Genomic DNA, 23,101 nt, shown 5'->3' with positions numbered 1-23,101 from the left:
TTTTTTATGAATAATCTGTTGTGTATTATATGTTGGCTGAATCGGTTGTCATCATGTTGTCATGGTTATAAAAAAGTATATATCAAGAAAAAATTAATAGACATTTATTTGACAAGGGCGACCACGTTTCGTATTAAAAATCTAAAATCTGCTCATATTAAAAAGCAAAAGTTATAAACTTAAACTTCGAAAACGGATTACGTTTTTAAATGGAATAAGGTTTTCCTAATAATACTTTTAGAAAAGACTTGCAGGAATAATAAATAAAACTGGTTAGTTTTGGCACAGGAAAATGAAATTATGCTTATCTGTTTGAAATCGCATCAAACCAAAAGTTCAAAACTTGAATTCAGTGGATTATTAACAATTTATTCATATTTCATATTATGTAGAATTAACATTATGCCGTTATTTTTTTATTCGACTTGATCTTCTTTATCAAAAGTTATTTCAACTTAAGTTTTTTCTAACATAGCATGAAGTGTATGTGGAGCATAGATAAGTAAAGATCACTCACTCCTAACAAGAAAGTGTACCCAGTTTTGAGAATTGAAATAGTTGCGTAAAAAAGTTTTGCCACGTCTCCGTGCTAAAATGTTCCTAAAATATCTGAATAATTATTTATTTATTATGTAAATTACGCAGTATTAGTTATTTATTCGTAAATTTTCTCTAAAATGTTTTTATTTGTCAAAAATTCAAAAAAAGAACTTACTAATAAGCCGTTTGTGGCTTCATTCAATTTCAAGGCGGCGAAGTATCTTTACTAATCTATGATGTGGAGTGGAAATTTTCAGTTTACTTGAGCTTCATAGATGGAGTTTTATAATTGACGTTATATTCTAAATCCTTGAGACTTTGTCGCAGGCACAGCTCATTATGCGACGTTGAGGCATAGGTTTGTTATAAATAAATTAGACAATATTCAGTGAAGGCTACAGGGAAGTGTAACCCGAAGCGACGTGTGGTGTGAGCACCGCAGCCAATATGTTACAACCTCAGGGTTCCGGGGTCAGCGAAACCCTATCAACACGTCCGGTTTTGCCTGTCAATTATTTTATAGTTCACAAATTTTATGGCATAGTCGATAAAAATCTGTGCGGTTTTCGGCAGCTGTTCTATTGTCTATGGTTGTTTGATGTCAGTTTAACTTACGAACAAATGTAAATAAAGTTTAGCTGAAAAGCAAGACGAAACACTATATTAAAAAAAAAGTATTTAGATTCCATATTCCATATTTCAACTTATACAAATATGATACAGATCATCATCATCATCAACCCATTGCTGGGCACGGGTCTCCTCTCAGAATGAGAAGGATCAGGCCATAGTCCACCGCGCTGGCCAAGTGCGTATTGGTAGACTTCACATACCTTTAAGATTTTTTTTTTATTATAAATCTCTCAGGTAGGCAGGTTTCCTCACGATGATTTCCTACACCGTTTAAGCAAGTGATAATTAATTTCTAATATGCACATAAATTTGAAAATCAGAGGTGCGTGCCTGGGATTTGAACCTCGGACCCCTCGATCGAGAGGCCGTGTTCCTTAACCACTAGGCTATCACCGCCCCTCATCATGATACAGATAGTTTTTAGTTATTAAAAGTTAGCTAAAACTTATGTAATTTTAGAACTAGAACTTGTGTTATTTTATTTGACAATAAAATAAGATTACCTAACATTTTTATTTGAAATCTTATTAAATATGTAAAATATTGATAAATATAGTTAATCATAGGTGCGTTGACTGTACTGAGGCACAAAATTGCCTCATATGTAAATCAGCCGGTATCCACATCCTTCCAACTCAAACCTCAGAACTCCTTCATACTGAAAATAGGTATGGCGGAAAGCTATATTTTGTCCATAGATTAGTAAAGATAACTCACTCCTAACAAGAAAATGAAACCAGTTTTGACAATTGAAATTGTCACTGTCATCTATTATCGTGTTTAAAAATTAAAAAAAAAATGTAGATTTTAGATCATTTACAAATGAAACGATATTTCTCCGCACTTTTTCTTCAATTTCGTGTTTTTGCACCACTGTACTACAAATGTCGGCATTGTTCCGCGTAAATTACACCATGGCAGCCATTAAATGGCTGACACATTTGTCAGCCGTTTAAGTCATTTAATGGCTTCCTTCAATTACAAGGCGGCGAAGTATCTTTACTAATCTATGATTTTGTCAAACAAATTGTGAAAAGTTACAAATTTTTAATTCGAACCTCAAATCCACATCACTGAAGGTGAAAACTCTTTCACAAGAAATTAACATTATAAGTATGTACCTGCTTAAAGTACTGGAAGCAATTTCTCCCATTAGCCTCATTAGAGCCCTATAATAGGTGTTAAAAAGTAATTACTCCAAATCATGACTAAGTGGTAGCTAATAATTTAAGTAGAGTTTGGTATAAGGTCGACTTCTTACTACCGTGCCTTTTATTTAAATACTTTAAATAAAACCGTTAGTAAGTTGGAAGTAGTACCTAACTACTACTATATTGCTACAATAATAGTATTGTTAAGACTAAATAGTACTCAAGGTAATTAATAGATTGTTTGGAAAAAATAGCTTCAATGGAAGTGATTACCCTTCCTTATTCGACTGTGGTGGCATCACCACACTGCCTTAGCCTTATAATAGCAGTGTAGCACTGCTGTTTTCTATTTTTTCAACGTCCAAGCACTTAAGAGTGGATAGATTTTACTTCCATAAAAATAGTAACACATGTCTACATACTGTTTTGTAATATAACAGACGTTGGCGGCCATATTTTAAAAACATCAAACAAAAACATCTATACGAGCTTATGTTTATTAAACAAACATTGGCTGACTGTAAACATTCCACCGCCACTTACGGTCTGAAAAAAGTAAGGAAAAAGATGGCGTCGGAGGCGATTGGCGGCAATTTATTTATTTTTAGAGTAAAGTTAAGAGGGTTTAAATATAGGTTTTAAATTATTATGTTATTATAATGTTTTATAATTTTAAGTAAAGCTATGTATTTAACTATATATTATATTATTATTATAATATTTTATGATTTAAACTAAAATACGTAATAAGGATGATATTGTCTATGTAAACCATCTTGTAATTAAAGTATTGACACAGATAATAAATTTAAATGTCACAATAATACCTAATTTCGTATATTTTTTTGATTCTGTAATAACGTAACAGATATGTTAAAATAATTATTTACTTTCATAAAATTTGCAACGCAATTATTATAAAACAATACAACAAAAACAAACAACATTTTTTTAGAGGTAATAAAATTAGGGTCATTTACACACGACGACGTGTACAAGGTAGTTACGATATAAACAAGACTCTTAGTCGTAAGATGGTCGTAAGGTATAAGGAGCCCCGACCCTACAATGACGTCATTTACCTATGCCGTGCTTATATAACGTAACAACTTGGATCGCGTCCAAAATCCTCATTTTTATCGAGGCCCAGTCAATAAACAACCCCTGAAAATAACAATTTGTACACAACAGCCTGTTATGGAGAGGCCATGAAAATTCTGACTCATACATAATTGAGTAAGGCCTAGCAGATAGTACATTTTACGTAATGTATGTACAAAATTGTATTACAATATCACAATTTTTTGTCTTTTTATACAATATATGAGTAGCAGACGAGCATGCAGTCCACCTGATGGTATGTGGCTACTGCCGCCCATGGACATCTGTAATCAACCCCATATAGGATTAGATATTCCTACCTGAGGTCGGCCACAGATGCGCCGCTACCCCTGAGGACTAAGCTGGAACGCCTCGGAAAAGTCTGTCTCCCTTACCACACCCTTCAAACCGGAACACAGCAGCGCTTAAAACTGCTGTTATTAGGTAGAAATAGGTGTGGCGGTGGTGCCGCCGTAAAAAACCGTAAAGGGTTCTACCACCTTCAATACCTACTAAACTTTGAACCTAATTTGATAATTGAGGCTGCTAGAATCAGAGTGGCCTAACTGCATTTTAATGATTTTTGACCTATCTGTACTTTCGTAATTTAAAAATGTTGTATAGTCCGCGCAAAACTGTTAGTCCGCTCTGAATATAGAAATGAATCGCGTCGCCATAGTAAATTGTATGACTACACCTCCTCGCAACAACTTCAGAGCGGACATCACTTCACTTTTAATTTTCTCCATATTGTAAATCCTTTTTTGTATTTAGGCTACTCTGGTTCTAACAGCCTCAATTAGTCTATGCATTAATAATATTAATTCACGGAATGTACCTATATAAAAAGTGTCAATATCTAAATAAAGGCTTAGGTCCATCGAAATTGGAGCCGAAAATTTTATAGTTTTTCTTTGAAATTCAAAAACTTCAGTTGCGCTTCATTTCAATACGATTGCAATATTAATTCGTCGCCATTTTGAATTTTCATTTTATAGATGTAAAAAGGCAGCAAATAATTAATTACTAATTAGTCAGATGAACCAGTCATTGTATTGCACTTAGCAATTAGGGGAACTACACACTGACAGTACGTTTTTAAATTAGTAAATTGATAATTACTTGACTGATTGTAATAATTATATCAGTATTAGAATGTTGGAACATTCGCATTCTCATATTAAATTTGACAAATGTGTTATAACAGAATTTCTGAAAAAAATGAACGAAGATTTGTCAATCGTGTTAAAAAGATCTTTATTTAATTAAGATACTTTAATTATGAAGTAGACACAAATTACTCCGTAAATATTATATATTGACTATGAAGATTGAAGATCTATATTGTTAGCAATATATTCAAATTATTTAATAACGTATAGTATTATTTTTTGATGTGTTATTTTTATAATAATAAGTGCCTATTTATATAGTCACTGGCTGTATGGGTTATACGATTGTGTGCATTAGCGTATTAAGAAAAAGAACGCGCTTGGCACGAGACTTGTATTTTACGCGGGAATAATAAAAGTTGTAAATTGGACCACGAAAATAGTTTGATCACAAACTAGTTTATAATATCAATTAATTCAGAAGTGGGATAATCTCAAAATTTTAACCCCACAAGCCTCAAGGTCTTACAAACTTATTAGTCGCAACGATAACGCACGTCTGTAGAACGCCCTAAGCGGATGGCCATCGACCTTCAGACGCCATGCGCCACCGATAAGCAAAAAGTTGATTAAATCTTCCCAAAAGCTAATTATATGCTTCAGTCATGAAGCTTGTTACTGGCCGGTTAATTATGTGTGTAATTTAAAAATAGCGCTTGTTAGACTTATTCGAAATTCGAAACAATAAAAAACTTTATTGACATTCTGTCAACGATTTAATTTATTGTCTGTAGTGTGACTAATTCCTTAATTACTGTTAGAGTTGATTTAAGTTTTTTTTAATAATTACAGTTATACTAGCTGACCCGGCAAACGTCATGTTGCCGTATAAATTAAAAAAATGTTAAGGGTAAACAACACTTATTACTTACGGATTTGAAAAATAGATAGAATATTTGAAACTGCGATGGATGCGAAGTCTGTCGAATCCAATGTGAAACATTCCAAAATCAACAACTACTTACAAATTAAAAATTGAACCCTTGAACACACACAACAAATTTCATCAAAATCAGTCCAGTCGTTTAGGAAGAGTTCAGTGACATACACACGCACATAAGAAATATATATATAAAGATAAAGCAAAAGTGAATATTATATAGTTGATTACATTTTCTTGCTAATAAGCAACGATTATAAAAATAAGCCAATATGAAAATTTTTGGCCAACGCCATTTGTTATTAAGTTTGTCTCAATCTAGATCCATATTTTAAATTTTAAATTTTACTAACATAGGTTTTTAAGGACAATGTAAATACTAACAAAATATGGACTATGTCTGAATTAAATGGAAATAAATATTACCTAAACGAGAGATTAAGTGTGGCTCTACTACTACTGTTTTTAATTTTCTAATGTCTAAAATATTTTAAATTGAAAAGCTGTTTACCAAAAATAATAGATATGTTTAAAAGTTAATTATTAGCAGTTAGACAAGTATAATGTATTCCGAAACAAAGATTCTATATTCTACTAGCTGACCGGCAAACGTTGTGTTGCCAAATAAAAAAAAATGTTAAGGGTGAACAACCCTTATCGCTCAGGGGTATGAAAAATAGATAGTAGCCGATTCTCAGATCTACTGAACATGCATATAAAATTTGGTGAAAATCGGTAAAGCCGTTTCGGAGGAGTACGGTAACTAACATTGTGACACGAGAATTTTATATATAAGATAATGATAGCAGAGCTTCACAAAGATTAGAAAATAGATCGAAGTATTAAGTTAATTTATATATTTACATAGTACTTCTATTTAACTTCAATATTGATCATTTGTCGTTATTTCTCGTTATAAATATTATCTTCCGCTATTCGCAAATAAGAAAAATATATTTTTAGTACTTTACTCTAAATTGACATAATTAATTAGAATGTAACACACGATATCTATGTACATACTGCCAACATAGATTAGTAAAGATTATTCACTCCTAACAAGAAAATGTGACCAGTTTTGAGAATTGAAATAGTTGCGTAAAAAGTTTTGCCACGTCTCCGTGCTAAAATGTCTCTAAAATATTTGAAATACTTATTTATTATTTAAATTACGCAGTATTAGTTATTTATTCCCAAATTTTGTCTAAACATGTTTTTATTTATCAAGAATTCAAAAAAATAGCTGACAAATCAGCCTTTTGTGGCTTTGTTCAATTTCAAGGCGGCGAAGTATCTTTACTTATCGAAGACTGCCAACTAAAATCTACAAAAACAGATTATTTTGGATTCTTGCTTGTTCCCGACTTAGGCTGAAAGGCAAGAAGCCAAGGCCGTAAAACACTTTAAAAAATATTCCTGACTCTCGAAGCATTATATTAGGTATTAAATATGTGTGAGTAATGAAAATAATTAAAATACCGACCTTGGCAAGTAAGTTCATCGACCAACTGATAGTTATCTCACTGGCCGTTAGCCGAGCTCCGACAGTCGGAATTGACTGAACAAATAAGGAAGAAACTGGGGTATTATATTGCATTGTCTTCAAATACGTATTATTATTATTAAAAGGTAAATGTTTACATATTATTATTAATATAGTGATAATATATAGTAGGATGTTGTCCACATGTTCGCTAGAAAATTATCCTCAACCCTTGTCCCACTGCTGGGCACGGGTCTCCTCTCAGGATGAGAAGGATTAGGCCATAGTCCACCGCACTGGCCAAGTGCGTATTGGTAGACTTCACATAGCTATGAGTTTTTTTTATAAATCTATCTATTTATGTGCAGGTTTGCTCGCGATGTTTTTCTTCGATGTTTAAGCAAGTGATAATTAATTTCTAATACGCACATAATTTTGACAAATCAGAGGTGCATGCCTGGGATTTGAATCTCGGATCCTCGTTTGAGAGGCCGAGTTTCTTAACTATTAGGCTATCACTGCTATTTTACAAATGTATGTATAATAATGTTCGTGTCTAATTAAAATTTTAAATAATATTATTTATATTTACTTTACTTGGGAATAACAATATTGAAAAATAGTTTTTCATTTTGTGGTATTTTCTAGCACATTGCTTTATCCTGTACAAACACAAATAAATTGTAATTATGTTTATGGACAAGTTATTATAATTATAGGTTAAATATATATAGTTTCCCGGAATTAATGCGTAATTACAGTTGTGAAACTATTAATTACCATATATTTTGATGTAATTCTAAATATAGTTTAAATAAAATAAGTACACAATATATCATATTATTATTTCTTAACACTATTTAATGATTAAGTTACTTTTACACAATTCAATAAAAAAAAATCTAAAAATCTTTTGTACTCGAATCATGGTGCCACTATGATCAATAGACAAAAAAACTCTACCTGATCATACCGTTTTTTGTATGTGGTTCAAGGGTCCTCAATGGGTAAGTTCTTTTAAGCATTTTGAATAAATAACTTAAAGTTCGGTACCAAATAAACAAGTAAATATACTTACGTCTGTTATTAATAACCAATCTATCCAATGTTTAATCCAAAGATCGCCATATGACAATATCTAGTATGAATAAATTGTCGAATATCGATCGATCTTTGCTAGGCAAAACAGCGGATAGATAGATTATAAATAACGGGCGATAACAAGCGATAGGCAACCCTAGATACTGTAGTACGTAGCATATAAATAGCTAGGTGCTATACCCTTGACAATGGCGTAATTAGACCCGTCTGAACGCACCCTTATGGGGGATGTCTAGCCTCCCCGTGCTGTCTGTCTGATCGGGTGAATTTGCGTAATATATCTTTATATGTATATATTTCTTATGTGCGTGTGTATGTCACTAAACTCCTCCTAAACGACTGGACTGATTTTGATGAAATTTGTTGTGTGTGTTCAAGGGGACTTGAGAATGGTTTAGATTCACAATTTAGTCCGTGGGAAAAGGTTTTTTAATTAATTTTTAATTCGTAAGTAGTTGTTGATTTTGGAATGTTTCACATTGGATTCGACAGACTTCGCTACCATCGCAGTTTTATAGAATCGGAAACTATGCATTTGACCAAGTGACGATCTTTAGCAAAGTTTTTGTCCAAGAACCCACGAAGGTTTGGGAGTTGGTAAGACAAATTTTCGACAGATGGCGACTGTCCACTGTCATTCCAATGAAGGTACAAATTTTCTGTATGTCATATTATTTCTTTAAATTATTTGCGGGCGAAGCCGCGGGCACCACTAGTGTTATATATTTTATGGAGAACGAGATGGACGGTTACATATATGAAACTTTAGAATGTAGAGGTTTTTTATTAAATTTATGTAGAAAATGAGTCAGTCAATCTGATAGTACGAGTAAATAGGATTGACTATGACTTGATGACTAAGCTGGAACGCCTGTGACTCTTTTTTTATATGTAAGAGTAGCATTTATTATAGTTATTTATTATAGAGTAGTATTTATTATAATGTAAGAGTAGCTGACAAGCATGCAGTCTACCTGATGGTAAGTAGCTTCTGTCGCCCATGGACATCTGTGGTCTACCCCAGATAAGATTAGATTCCTATCTAAGGTCGGCCACAGATGCGTCGCTACCCTTGAGGACTAAGCTGGAATGCCTCGGAAAAATATGTCTCTCTTACCACACCCTTCAATCCACAACACAGCAGCGCTTAAAACTGCTGTTATTAGGCAGAAATAATTGTGACGGTGTTGCCGCCGGTGTCGAACCTAAGATAATTCTACCATCTATTACTTGTAATACGCTTCATAGCAGCACACAGCAACGCTTACTTTTAGATAAAAAAAGGTGTGGCTATGGTGTCTCCGGAACCTAAGCACTAGAGGGCCGCATTGTACCATTTCAGTTTTTGGCACACTCATATTTCTGGTCAGATATAATAATTTTGTAAAAGCGGGAATCTTGACAAATTATAATATTTTTCAGAGTAAGTAACGATAGTTCTTTGTATTATATCAGAAGGTGGTAGAATCCTTTGTGGTTCGACTCCGCGGCACCACCGCTTCTACTAGGGGTGTGCGAATAATTCGAACTTACGAATTATTCGTTCCGAATCGAATATTAATATTCGATTCGAAACTCGAATCGAATAATTCGAAAGTTCCCGAATATTTCGAAAAATTTCGAATAATTCGAAAATTTTCGAATAATCCGATAATTTTTGAATAATTCGAATTTTTTCAGGGTTTCTTATTTTCAATTTTCGAATAAAAATTTAACAGTCAATATACATTTTATTTAAACCATATAGTTACACAAATAGAACAATTAATATTGTTTTTTTTTTAAATAATGAAATAACAAAAATTGAAATTTGGGGATGATCCTATTCTTGTAATGTTAATAAATAACTTATAAAAAAATGGATGGTAAAAATATTGACTGCCTTTTTTTACGGCACTTCAAAAAATTACCTGAAATTCATGCTTCTAGAATAGAATACCCCCTTAATTCGCGAATTATTCGGAAACTTTCGAATTATTCGAAATTTTTACGAAATATTCAAAATTTTTCGAATTATTCGAATTTTTTCGAATTATTCGAAGAATTTCGAATAATTCGAAAATTCGAATTATTCGATTCGAATTTCGAATCGAATATTGATATTCGATTCGATTCGAACGATATTCGCACACCCCTAGCTTCTACCTAATAACAGCAGTGTTAGGCGCTGCTGTGTTCCGGTTTGAAGGGTGTGGTAAGGGGGACAGACTACCGAGGCGTTCCAACTTAGTCCTCAGTGTAGCGGCGCATCTGTGGCCGACCTCAGGTAGGAATATCTAATCCTATCTGGGGTTGATTACAGATGTCCATGGGCCGCAGTAGCCACTTACCATCAGGTGGACTGCATGCTCGTCTGCTACTCTTATATTATAAAAAAAAATGCATAATATGGGGCGGTTTTAAAACGCCTTATTAAGATTAAAATGATATTTCCAGGACAACGACTCAGCATTGAAAAACCAGATATTTGATAAGTGGATGCGATTTGAGCAAAACATTCATTCGAAAACAATAACAACGGGTGGCAATCGACTTTAGTCACGACTAATCCAGACTGAGTCATGGCCATTTTGTTTTCAAGTGCACTGAGACATTATCGGTTAGTCACCCAACGTTCTAGGAATCAAATTAAGGAAATTGTGCTGAAGTTTTTTGGGATGAATTTTTCAATAAATATACAGGACTGATAAATATTCAAGTCTCCAAGAAATATACTTGATGCTTAGAAGCGGTCAGTGGTTCTTAATCAGCATGGAAACCACAAGAAAGTTTTGAAAACTTTTTTAGAATGTGAAAATATACAACGATCCCCTTATTACGCGGCCCCTACGGAAAACATTATCCTATATAGTCAAAAAAACTTAGTACAAACATCTATTGAGAAGGTGGTAGAACCCTTTGTGGTTCGACTCCGGTGGCACCACCGCTGCACCTATTTTTGTCTAATAACAGCATTCTTGAACGTTGCTGTGTTCTGATTTGAAGGGTGTGGTGAGGGAGACGTGCTTTTCCGAGGCGTTCCAGCTTAGACTTCAGGGGTAGCAGCGCATCTTTAGCCGGGCTCAGGAATATCTAATCCTATCTAGAGTTGATTACGATGTCAATCAGATAGGACTGCATGTTCGTCTATTACTCCTATATTATAAAAAAAATCAATATCAGTCCAACCAAACCAGCAAATATAAACCAACACCCACTTTGCTGTTTCAATCATTGCTAGTTAAAAGCTACGCGATATGGGTAGCAGAAGAATGCAAATATCTTGGTGTTAGGGACTTAATTAGTCAATCATCGCATGTATTCCTACTCCGGATGATTAGACTGATACGCATCTTATACGTTAGCTTATGTTACCTTTATAAACATTTTATATTTATAGTTACATTATTTTTTATAACACACTGCTGGGCCCGATTTTACAAATGGGTAATATGAAACACTTGGACTATTCGACACTTCACCATGAAGGTTTAATTTAAATAAGTAACGACTTTTTTCAATAAAAAATTACATTAATTGCGAAGTACTTTTTGATTTCGCTCCATTACATTTAACCTGTTCGCGACTCCCTAACACGTAACCTTGACCCCAAAAATGAGCATCAGTGGATCAGAAAAAAGTCACGGAAGTAGAATGCAAAGACATACTGAGAATTCGGTCGCCGTTCTAATATCGCAAGTGTTGAAGGTCTCGCCCTGCGGGTTCGTTGGCAGTGAGCGAGGCTGGCCCGTGACCGGTCTGCCCACCTTCAAGCAACTTGTCCTAGCATTTGCTTTGTAGGGATTTAGCCAGAACTTAGTCGCGCAAGATGCAATTCTGGAATCTTTTTTCCTTAAGCATGCGAGTAACGTTTTTAAAAATCTCTGACTAAAGAACTCACGAAGTTAGGCTCGAACCTAAATATGTCACAATCGATCGAAGCTTTAAACTCTGAGCAAAAGTTAGTATAAAGATATACATATACCTATTGCTTATAGAAAAGTGCTAATGGTCTTGAAAACAGCTTTTTTAAATCATGACTAAGAGCACTCAAAATCAAGTTCTTCAAACAAAAAAGCTCTAAATCAATTCATCCCTTTAAGGGCTATAAAGCCATAAACACACATACTTAATAACACCTCTTTTTTCATAAAGTTTATAAAAAGTCGACAAAAGAAGTGTGATAGGGATCAAAAATAAATTCAATGTCCAAGGGGTGTTAGCTTCTGGAACTCGCAGCGGGGGTGACGGAAATGGCCGATCTAATTGGGGAACGACAAGTTTCCCGCTGAGTCAACTGGATTAGACCTTTTATTTTCGAGCATATTTCGAGCGTGCGTCCTTACGTCCGTGCATAGCTTGTGTCCGTGAAAACAAATTTAATTTATTTTTAACTGTCTTCAAACGTTGCTGAAAGGTTATATGGTGGTAAATCTTCGTGGTTCGTTACTGGACATACCACTTCACCTAATTAGGCCTTATAACAGTAGTTTTAAGCGTTTTTGCGCTTTCGTTTCAAGATATGGTAAGGGAGGGATACAAGGTCTTAGAGCCGGTCCACACGGCGCGTTGCGTCAGCGTTGCGTCGACGTTGCGCTGTGGGTGCGTCGTTTTACATACTAATAATCATAGTGTTCACACGGTGCGCGCGTCGACGCAGCGCTGACGCAACGCGCCGTGTGGACCGGCTCTTACAACTTACCCCTTAGAGGTAGTAACGGAAGTGTCTGAGCTAACCTGTAAACTATGGCTATTTTGGATTGATTATAAATCTTCACGTAACGGCAATAACTACTTACCTACTCCTGATCGATTGCTACAATATAAAAATACATTACATGGAAACACCGTGAAATATTGCAACAGAAATTAATTACAAAATATTGTTATGTCATTACAAACCTCGGATTGTACATACAAAACGTTTCCTCATCTGGCGATCAGAAAAAATACAAAAATGGACCCCTGAATAGATTTTAATCACTGGCTCGCGGCCACCGGCGCAAAAAACTAGACACACAAGAAACTGGATAACTAATTTTTTCACATACAAACAATGACTTGATCCAAATCTGACTCAAAGTAGATGGCGTCTGTTTTTTGTCGATTTTTGTATAGAATACTAGGATTCTAGTTTTAGTAAGTGCCCAGTGGTACTTGTTCTTGTATGAATTGTAGGTCGTGGGCATCCTGACCATCGTGACCCATTCATTTTATATTAGCAGTTGTTGCATTATGCAGCATGTTTTAGGCTTTTCAATTATTTATTCTGAGTCAAATTAGTATGCATGATTGTAAAATTGTTACGCGCTATTTTAATCAACGCCATTGTAATTTGCACGTTTTCTTCTCAAATAATAAGGAAAGTCATCTACACAAGTATTACATCCAATGTACTCATAATTAATCCATGAGATTTTAAGTAATCACTGGTGCCTTTAGACACCTAGTATATCTAAATTGATGGCTCTAACATAAGCTAACCGATACTAATTTTATTTAACAATTGACAGTAAGTTTTTGATATAATTACTTAAAAAATCTCCAACCAAGTAATAATCAAGTCAACAAAATAAAAAACCATACATGGGAAATTCAGAACAATATAAAATTAACATATAAAGATAACATAACCTAAATTAAAGAGCCCATTAGCCCAAACAACTTAAGCTAATTCGGGCAATTATCGTCAACTATCCAAATCTGTCGCCGGATATTCGTCAGGCACAATGGCGTTTCATATGGTCGCCGGCGGCCATTATGATCCTAATGACAGATGCAGAACACGCGCGCGACTTCCCCGCGTGACTCACGATTTGGTTTGAATTTCGAAGATGGTGCTAATGTTTTTAATTTTAAATTGTAGTTCTACGTCATGTGGCTATAATGTACAACTTATATATATTTTTTGTGCGTATTATTATTGTGTTAGTTTAAAAAATATAGTTTAGAAATACACAAAATATAATTCCCAATTATTTTAATATTATTCTTTAATAGAATTCTAAAGTCGTTATAGTTATCAATCAGGCACGTGTCGATGTCTTTTTCGGTGGCTCATGTTAATTTATAGCTTTATTTTCACACCCACCCTCAATTGATAAAAATCTATTTCCTGGAATATGGGTAAAGTTATGCATACATTAAAATAATTAAGACAGTAACTCTAAATAAAATCTTGGTAATCATATTACCATTTGCTTTATAGTTATTATAGAAAGTATTGTTGTTAATATTCACTATTTCTTAATTTATAATTTCATACATTTTTGGATGTTCAAAATATTCTTTGAATTTTAACTACAAATAATCCATAAAGAATAAGTAGACTAAACTCGAAGAAAAATGCGCGGGCTGTCATTGTCAAAATGAAAGTATGTACTTATCTATACAGAGAATTATCTGTGAGCGTGATCGCAATATTTAATCTGTTACACAGGTGCTTTAGATTGAATCTACTAAGTAAATAAGTACGTGATATGAACGCACAAAGCTTTCTCACTTTCAATATTTTACCACAGTTCATTTTATATCAAGTAAAAGTTCATGCATTTTATTAATTGAATGGTAAACTTATTGTTATTAAGATCAAACAAAAAAAACTCTTAAATCTCTTTCAAGAAGATTCTAGAGACTTAAACTTTCGTAACTAAAAACGGTAGGTATAGAGGTAAAAATAACGTCTGGGATTTTTGACCCTTTTGTCCGGCATATTTAATTTTCGACCGCGGACGAGTACTATCAGCGTAGGTACTAGGGTTGTTGCGAATATCAGCATCAGCATCAGCATCCGCATCCGCAACAAAAGATGCTGATATTTAATGCTGATATTGAAATTGTAACGTGTTCGTTGAAGGCGGGACCGAGCTTAAATCACGTGGAGTTTTAGCCAATCACAGAAGTTTATAAGCACAAGTTGTCATCAAAAAATCGTTCGATTGTATTGACAACGTAATTTGGTCAGACATCAATAACTTTCGATCATAGTTCAATCAATCAATAAGAGAATTATGTATTCAATTCATAATGCCACATCGAGTGAAAAGTGCAATATGACCAAATATTTCGTTATTGAACAAAGATACGACACAGTTAGTTTTTGTAAAAAAAAATAACAAATAAATTCGACTTCTGTGTCACTGCAGAGTGGACGGTAGCTGAAGTGGATGTTGGTTTGGTACATGGTTCTGAAGTCGGTGCTAAATATATTTCGTTGGATAACGGCGTAAACAGCGTGTTCAATATGAGCGCCGGCTTCGGAGATATGTGCTGAGCCAAAATTTGTTCCAGTTGATTTTTGCTTTGTAGTGACATGGAAGTCGATTGTATTTTTTAAATATTTTTTTTCACCTTTTTTAGTGATGACATACTAAAAATCTTACAAATGCACTAGTCGCCCTTACGATTTTTGAAAGTTCCCGTCGATTTCTCTGGTGATTAGACCCTTATTTTCTTATAATGGAACTACTTTGGAAATATCTTTTTTTCCAACAAAATAAAAATCATCGGTTCATAAACGACGAAGTTATCCGCGAACAAACATAAAAAAAACATATGGTAGAATTGGGAAACCTCCTCATTTTGTGAAGTTGGTTAAAAAAGACTATTCTCGTAAGGGACGTACAAATATCTCAGTATAAAATATATTTATTATTTAGTATTTTTAAATATCAGCGTCAGCATCAGCATCAGCTGATATTAATCTGAAAAAATCAGCATCAGCATCAGCATCAGCTGATCTAGTAAAAACCTGCATCAGCAACAACCCTGGTAGGTACCCGTGGTCGTGATAAAAGGGCGTCGAGAGGAACTCTGAGGGGTTTTAGCCGGCAGGACCCCAGCATATCCTCTTAGTTGCCCCTGCGCCTGAGAAGAACCCATGTAGGGTTGACCCACGTAAAAAAGAAATTAAGGCGATACCTTAACAGATGAAATAAAAAATATGTACCATTTGTCAACAACACAACACTATGTATCATTGATTTGTGCCACTTCCATGTAACATCTACTCTATGGTAATCTATAGAACATTGTAAATATCGGATAAGATAGTGCGTTACTGCTTTATTGTTGGACTTTTACAACTTGTATTGTTATTAAAGTTATTGTGTTTTTTATATCTATATTGTCTGTTATTCATCCTGTTAGCTAGGAATATGCTGAGTTACAATACGATTTTCCTTCCTTTACACACTGTTACAGACGTACATGGCCATTTATTTTCAGTTTATAATAAATTATAGTGGTAATTATAAATGATGATTATTTATACTTTTCATTAGATAATAATGTTACATATTTTGTTAATCAGTGGTAAGTCACATTTCATTTAATTTCATTAAATTAAATCGATTTAAGACGAAAACCTCAAAATTCGATTTGAATTATTGCAACCCCAATATATGATTCCTCCGTGAGTAAAGTGGACCCTTAAAGTTGTGAACATAATATATCCCCCAATATCTTCGGACATCGTAGGTGTCATATACTGATTATTGCAGAAAAAATAATATTCTTCTATACAATCATAGATCAGTAAAGATACCTCGCCGCCTTGAAATTGAATGAAGCCACACACGGCTTATTTGTAAGTTTTTTTTTTTTAATTCTTGACAAATAAAAACATTTTTACAGAAAATTTACAAATAAATAACTAATACTGCGTAATTTACATAATAAATAAATAATTATTTCAAATATTTTAGGGACATTTTAGCACGGAGACGCGGCAAAACTTTTTTACGCAACTATTTCAATTATCAAAACTGGGTACATTTTCTTTTTAGGAGTGAGTAATCTTTACTAATCTATGTATACAATATGTATGAAAGATTATATCTTCCGTAACACGACCGCGCAAACACGAGCCGCGCCTGTCAAAATATTGCAAAGAAAAATATAATTTTGTCTAACCCAAATTCACTGTGTAGATATAAATGGGACCGAAAGTCGTCAACTGATACAATTTCGTTACAAATATGAATGGAACTATTAATAATATTTCTAAGAATCCGTTGAATGATTTATTCGGCTTTATCTCTAACATGACACACGCTGATAAGGGATATTTATTTGGTGATCTAAACGTTATTAATGTTTCCGTTTTATAAATGTAATATGTCATGTTCTGGATTTAAGGTGATAAATACCTTTCGTAGTTCTAGCAGAGGACTACAGCCACATCTATTTCTGACCTATAACAGCTGTGTGGTTCTGTTGTGTTCTTGTTTGAAGGGTGTGGTAAGAGAAGTGTCTTACCAACATTTAATTTAAGTTTTTGTGCGTGTCGTGTTTATATAGGTAAATAAAACTAAGTTTCCACAAAAAAAGAAAAGATTTTTCACAATATTGCCACAAGAAAAAAAGATTCAGAGCTTTAATAGATTTAATGAACACAATAAAATTAATTCAAGGGGTTTCAATAAAAACAAAACTTAAAAATTTAATAAAAACAAAAAGTTTGTTGTACACCGAAGCATTGGCAAGTGGCTAGTCCTGGTAAATATGACGAACAAAGCAATGACAATAGGTATAATTAATCTATATTTTTGTGACATTTAATTAAGGTCTCTGACTGATATTGGATGGAATTATAGATAGAATTCTAGATATAATTCTATCCAAGGTTGAAGGTGGTAGAACCCTTTGTGGTTCGACTCCGGCGGCACCACCGCCACACCTATTTCTACCTAATAACAGCAGTGTTAGGCGCTGCTGTGTTCCGGTTTGAAGGGTGTGGTAAGGGAGACAGACTTTTCCGAGGCGTTCCAGCTTAGTCCTCAGGGGTAGCGGCGCATCGGTGGCCGACCTCAGGTAGGAATATCTAATCCTATCTGGGGTTGATTACAGATGTCCATGGGCGGCAGTAGCCACTTACCATCAGGTGGACTGCATGCTCGTCTGCTACTCTTGTATTATAAAAAAAAAAAAAAAAAAAAAATCCAAACTATCCATGATAGTATGTTATATCAGATAAGGAAACAAAAAGAGATACCATCACCAAAGTTCATTATAAATTGAATCGCGTGTGGCGTCCATATTTGAAAGTTCTGATAATCGATAGCGGTGCATAACGGTCATCTATTTTATTTAATAATATTTATTTTACAATGAAGTACTGTAATAATTAAAATATACTTGTAAATCATAGATTAGTAAAGATACTTCGCCGCCTTGAAATTGAATGAAGCCACAAACGGCTTATTAGTAAGTTCTTTTTTTGAATTCTTGACAAATAAAAACATTTTTAGAGAAAATTTACGAATAAATAACTAATACAGCGTAATTTACATAATAAATACATAATTATTTCAAATATTTTAGGGGCATTTTAGCACGGAGACGTGGCAAAACTTTTTTAAGCAACTATTTCAATTTTCAAAACTGGGTACATTTTCTTGTTAGGAGTGAGTAATCTTTACTTATCTATGTTGTAAATAGGCAAAAAAAAAATAGTACCCGTTTATCTCAGCCCATTTTTTTGTTTAAGTAGGCTTATTATCGTCAATAAAAAATAACTATGCAGTTAGTTTCTCCCAAATTTCAATAATGATTTTACGGTAAGATTTTAAGCGCTAAGTAAATACTACATTTCGAGTTATTGCCCATCGTAATAAAATATGTAACAAAATATAACTACTTAACAATACATTGAATATTAAACTATTATCATATATATAACTTGTTTATTTCGTACGTATATGTTTCTCGTTTACACATTACAGAGAACAAGCGCGAGACAAATATAACGCAATTCTAAATTACAATGTTTATTGAACCAAGTTATAATATTTTTAACTATTCTACGAGTACATACAAACATAAATTGTTATTTGGCTAACCCTATCTTTAAGAACCTACCAGAGACGAAGATGTATGTTTAGTTTTAGTAGCCATAAACAAACGGTACAGATAATTAATTTTAATTGTCTTTAGGTCAACAACCCCATTCATTGTTGCATTCAGCCCCTATTAATTTTAAGATAAGACCACCATGCCATTGTAACGACAGAACAGTATTTATAAGAATGTTTCTAGTAAGAAAATATTGTCAAATTTTGATGTTTGATAGGCAAACACTTTTTATATAATATAGGATTAGCAGACGAGCATGCAGTCCATCTGATGGTAAATGGCTACTGTCGTCAGTAATCAACCCCAGATAGGATTAGATATTCCTACTTGAGGTCGACCACTAAGCTACTGAGGACTAAGCTGGAACGCTTCGGAAAAACTCCCTTACCCATACCCTTCAAACTAGAGCACAGCAGCGCTGAACACTGCTATTAATAGGCAGAAATAGGTGTGGCGGTGGTGCCGCCGGTGTCGAACCACAAGGAAATCTCTTGATTTTTAGCGGTTGGGTAATATTCACCGCTGTGCTAGCAGCCCTGACCAAATAAAACGTCATACCATATTATAAATGGTCGTGTAATGATAATGTGACAGATGTCGACAGATCATAAATAAGATTATGCATGAACAATGGCACCAGGCAGGCATCATCTACATAGCGAATATATAATCTATATAAGCTGTATTTCATTTTTGTTGTCGTTAATTTCATTTTTTAAAACCGCGAAAAATATTTTTATGATAAACCATTTTTTTTTTAATAATATAGGAGTAGCAGACGAGCATGTAGTCCACCTGATGGTATGTGGCTACTGCCGGCCATGGATATCTGTAATCAACCCCAGATAGGAATAGATTCCTACCTGATATCGGCCACAGATACGCTGCTACCCTGGAGGATTAAGATGGAACGCCTCGATAAAGTATTTTATATGCAACTAGCTGACCCGGCAAACGTTGTTTTGCCATATAAATAAAATAATTTTAAGGGTGAACAAACTTTATCACTTAGGGGTATGAAAAATAAATAGTAGCCGATTCTCAGACCTACTGAATATGCATATAAAATTTGGTAAAAATCAGTAAAGCCGTTTCGGAGGAGTACGGTAACTAACATTGTGACTTGAGAATTTTATATATAACATTAAGCAGTATTGAGTTTATATGGCTTATATTTTACGGTCCAAACGATTATTGTTAACGAAAGATTATATATTTTTATTATCTGTGGCTAAAAACAAAAATGATTGCAATTTGTAACGGTTATTATTATTAAGGTTTATTGTTATGTTTACCAAATAATGATAAAAATATCTCTAAAAATAAAAAGAGAAAGCGTAATTTTACGTTTATCAAAAGTTAGATTTTTTTTTAAAGAAAACTGATTTTATTGAGATTAAGAAGTAGTTTATTAAAACTATTTATTTGTTAAAATATCGATCAATTCTATTGCTTTTTATCTTTACATACTCTTGATTTATGATAAACATGGTAAAAGACTATTTACCTTATTAACTTTCGACAATTTCCGTTAAAAATCTAATTTATATCGAAAATCGTCTAACAATAAAGTTAAATTTAAACAAGATCTATTAGAAATAGAGTTGGCACTTTGTCATGACTCATAAAGTCATATATTTTTTTGTTTAATCAACAAAGTAAGTTAATTTGTTAGTTCGTATGTTATTAGAGGATCAAGTCTTACAATTGAATTTTGAACCAGTTAACCCCAAGGAGTTAATTTCCCTGAATTATGGGAACTTTATTCCCGACAACATTTTGGATTTGAGAAACCTGGCAACTCAGGTTAGAAAGCATATCGCTAGCTTCAATAAAAAAGAGCAAAACCGAACAATCACGCCCGGCACACTTTGGTAGACATGGCTAGATCCGAAACATTCGAAAAAGTTGCATGAAAAGGACTTTTCTTCAGCTGCTAGGTATATTTTCAAAAATCAAAATATCTGATAAGTACATCAGGATTTAAGACCATAAATGATTGATTGTTTAATAGACCAATTTTGTTGTATTAAAACATAGATTAGTAAAGATTACTCACGCCTAACAAGAAAATGTACCCAGTTCTGAGAATTGAAATGGTTGCGTAAAAAAGTTTTGCCACGTCTCCGTGCTAAAATGTCCCTAAATTTTTTGAAATAATCATTTATTTATAACGTAAATTACGCAGTATTAGTTATGTATTCGTAAATTTCTGTAAAACTGTTTTTATTTGTCAAGAATTCAAAAAAAGAACTTACTAAAATAAGCCGTTTGTGGCTTCATTCAATTTCAAGGCGGCGAAGTATCTTTACTAATCTATGTATTAAAATGGCATTATGACTAAGCAGTTTTATCTAAACATAACTTTTGACCTAGAGCCTTATAAATATGGAAGTGTGTTTGTTTTAAGTTTTAGTTTTTATCCCGAAAAAATAATCCTGGTTCCTGAGAAATTCATATGTAAATAATCATATTCTCTAAAGAACGTTTAGAAAATTTATATTATGTGAACAAGAAAACTTTTTGATTTTGTCGATTTTTATACGTGACAACATAGCGTGACAAAGTACAACGGCTACAATATTTTGTCTGAAAATTAAGTATAGGAATAAGCAGCATAATTTTTTTGAAAGAAGTTATTCAAGGAAAATCGTCGTTTAAGACCAGAAGATGAAGAAATCCTGTAGTAAGAGTTTTTTTTTTACATTTGGCTTAGTTCTCATTTATTTCTAAAAGCTCCATAAACATAAGGTTTACTGAAGTACAAAGAAATAATTCCGTGGTTTGTGCGATACTTTTTTCTCGAAAAGCTTAATAATTCTTTTTAAAAATCTCGCGTTTACAGCAAGTATTTGATCAAATCCTTATTATTTCTTATTCATCTACGTTTACAATTTACAATGCCTATGGTGTGAAGTTCCCAAGAGTTAAATTTCATTGTATGTGTAACGAACATGATACTAGTGCTGATTATAGTTAACTTATACTTTAATATTATAATTCAAAGCATCGCCGGTACGTAGATCTTATAACCATTGTCAGCAAAAAGTATAACTAACTACATAGGTACGCAAAAAAATCTTACTTTATTATTACCTACTGTAAGCATGAGTTTCACAGGTTTTAATAACAATGTTTAACATTTAACATAAAATTGTCTTGAAATCCACTTCAAATAGTTTTGATCCAATAGTGTTTTTAAGCCGGTAAAATGCCGGTAGACAACGGGACGTAACACAGCTTGAAAAGTAAGGAAAACATTAACTTAACTAAACTTCAACGGTTAATAATATTATGGACATAAATAATGTCAACTAAAATTCTACATAAAAAACACGTGCCTTTTAAAAGTTTCAACATAAAGGAATTATAGGTTAGCAACTGTCAACGGACGTTGCGAATTTAAAAGAAAAAAAACTTCACTTACTTTGGCGCCAATCTGGTTCCCGCACTGTCCGGCCTGGAGATGCACAATTTCCCTCATATTTGTGTTATATATTAAGTTTTAAGTTATGGCTAAAGTAAAATATGTTTGTATTTAACGAGCGTTTGTCCAGCAGCCTTAACACGCCGACTGGCTGACTGCGTATGATCGAGTGCGGCCGGCGAAGTCAAGGAACGGCTGTAGTGAACGGGAACGAACGACAACTCTCGGGGTGGGAATGTGGCTAGCTTATAAATTTACCCCTATACTGTGGGAAAAAATCTATTAATTTAAGTACGTCTAAATATGTTTCTTACCTTTAAATTGAGTTTCACGTTAATCACAATACAATTAATAGATTAATTGAGTACTCTGGACACTTAAAATAATTTTAACAAAACATTTAACTTTGAACTACTACACACATACTAAGCATACTGTTATCCCGAATTTATAAAGATATTATAGCTACTAAACAGTGACAGTGTAGTAAAAATTAGTCCCCTCTGTAACTCGAGACCACTAGGGTCACACATCGATGATTTTGAGAAGTTATGTGGGCAGTAGAAATTAAAAACAACGTGTTTATAAACTTCGAGAGGCTTCACGCTTTAAAGTTGGGTGAAAAAATATCGTCAAAGGTGTTGATAGCGTAGTGACTATAGTTTAAATAGAAATGAAGTGATAAAAATGGGTGGAAGATGATATCTATAATATAACAAATAACAGACCATAACTTGACACTACAGGTAATAGAGTATACAACTGTAACCACACACTTGT

At 33.5% G+C, this 23,101-nt stretch overlaps 1 protein-coding gene across 1 annotated transcript in view; it reads right to left on the bottom strand.

Annotated features, from left to right (window-relative positions):
• LOC140756345 (tubulin beta-1 chain-like) overlaps positions 1–22,521 on the bottom strand; it is a 51,364-nt gene extending 28,843 nt beyond the window's left edge. The window contains exon 1 of the mRNA XM_073091813.1: positions 22,322–22,521. Coding sequence (XP_072947914.1) covers positions 22,322–22,378 — 57 coding nt within the window. The 5' untranslated portion in view covers positions 22,379–22,521. The remainder of the gene's footprint in view (positions 1–22,321) is intronic.
• Between the last annotated feature and the right edge of the window lie 580 nt (positions 22,522–23,101).

This window comes from Epargyreus clarus, unplaced genomic scaffold (assembly GCF_041222505.1).
Source record: "Epargyreus clarus isolate Ecla_fem2 unplaced genomic scaffold, WU_Ecla_fem_2.2 ptg000035l, whole genome shotgun sequence".
NCBI lineage: Eukaryota > Metazoa > Arthropoda > Insecta > Lepidoptera > Hesperiidae > Epargyreus > Epargyreus clarus.
The sequence above is the reverse complement of the archived record's forward strand: the minus strand, read 5'-3'. Positions and strand labels throughout refer to the sequence as shown.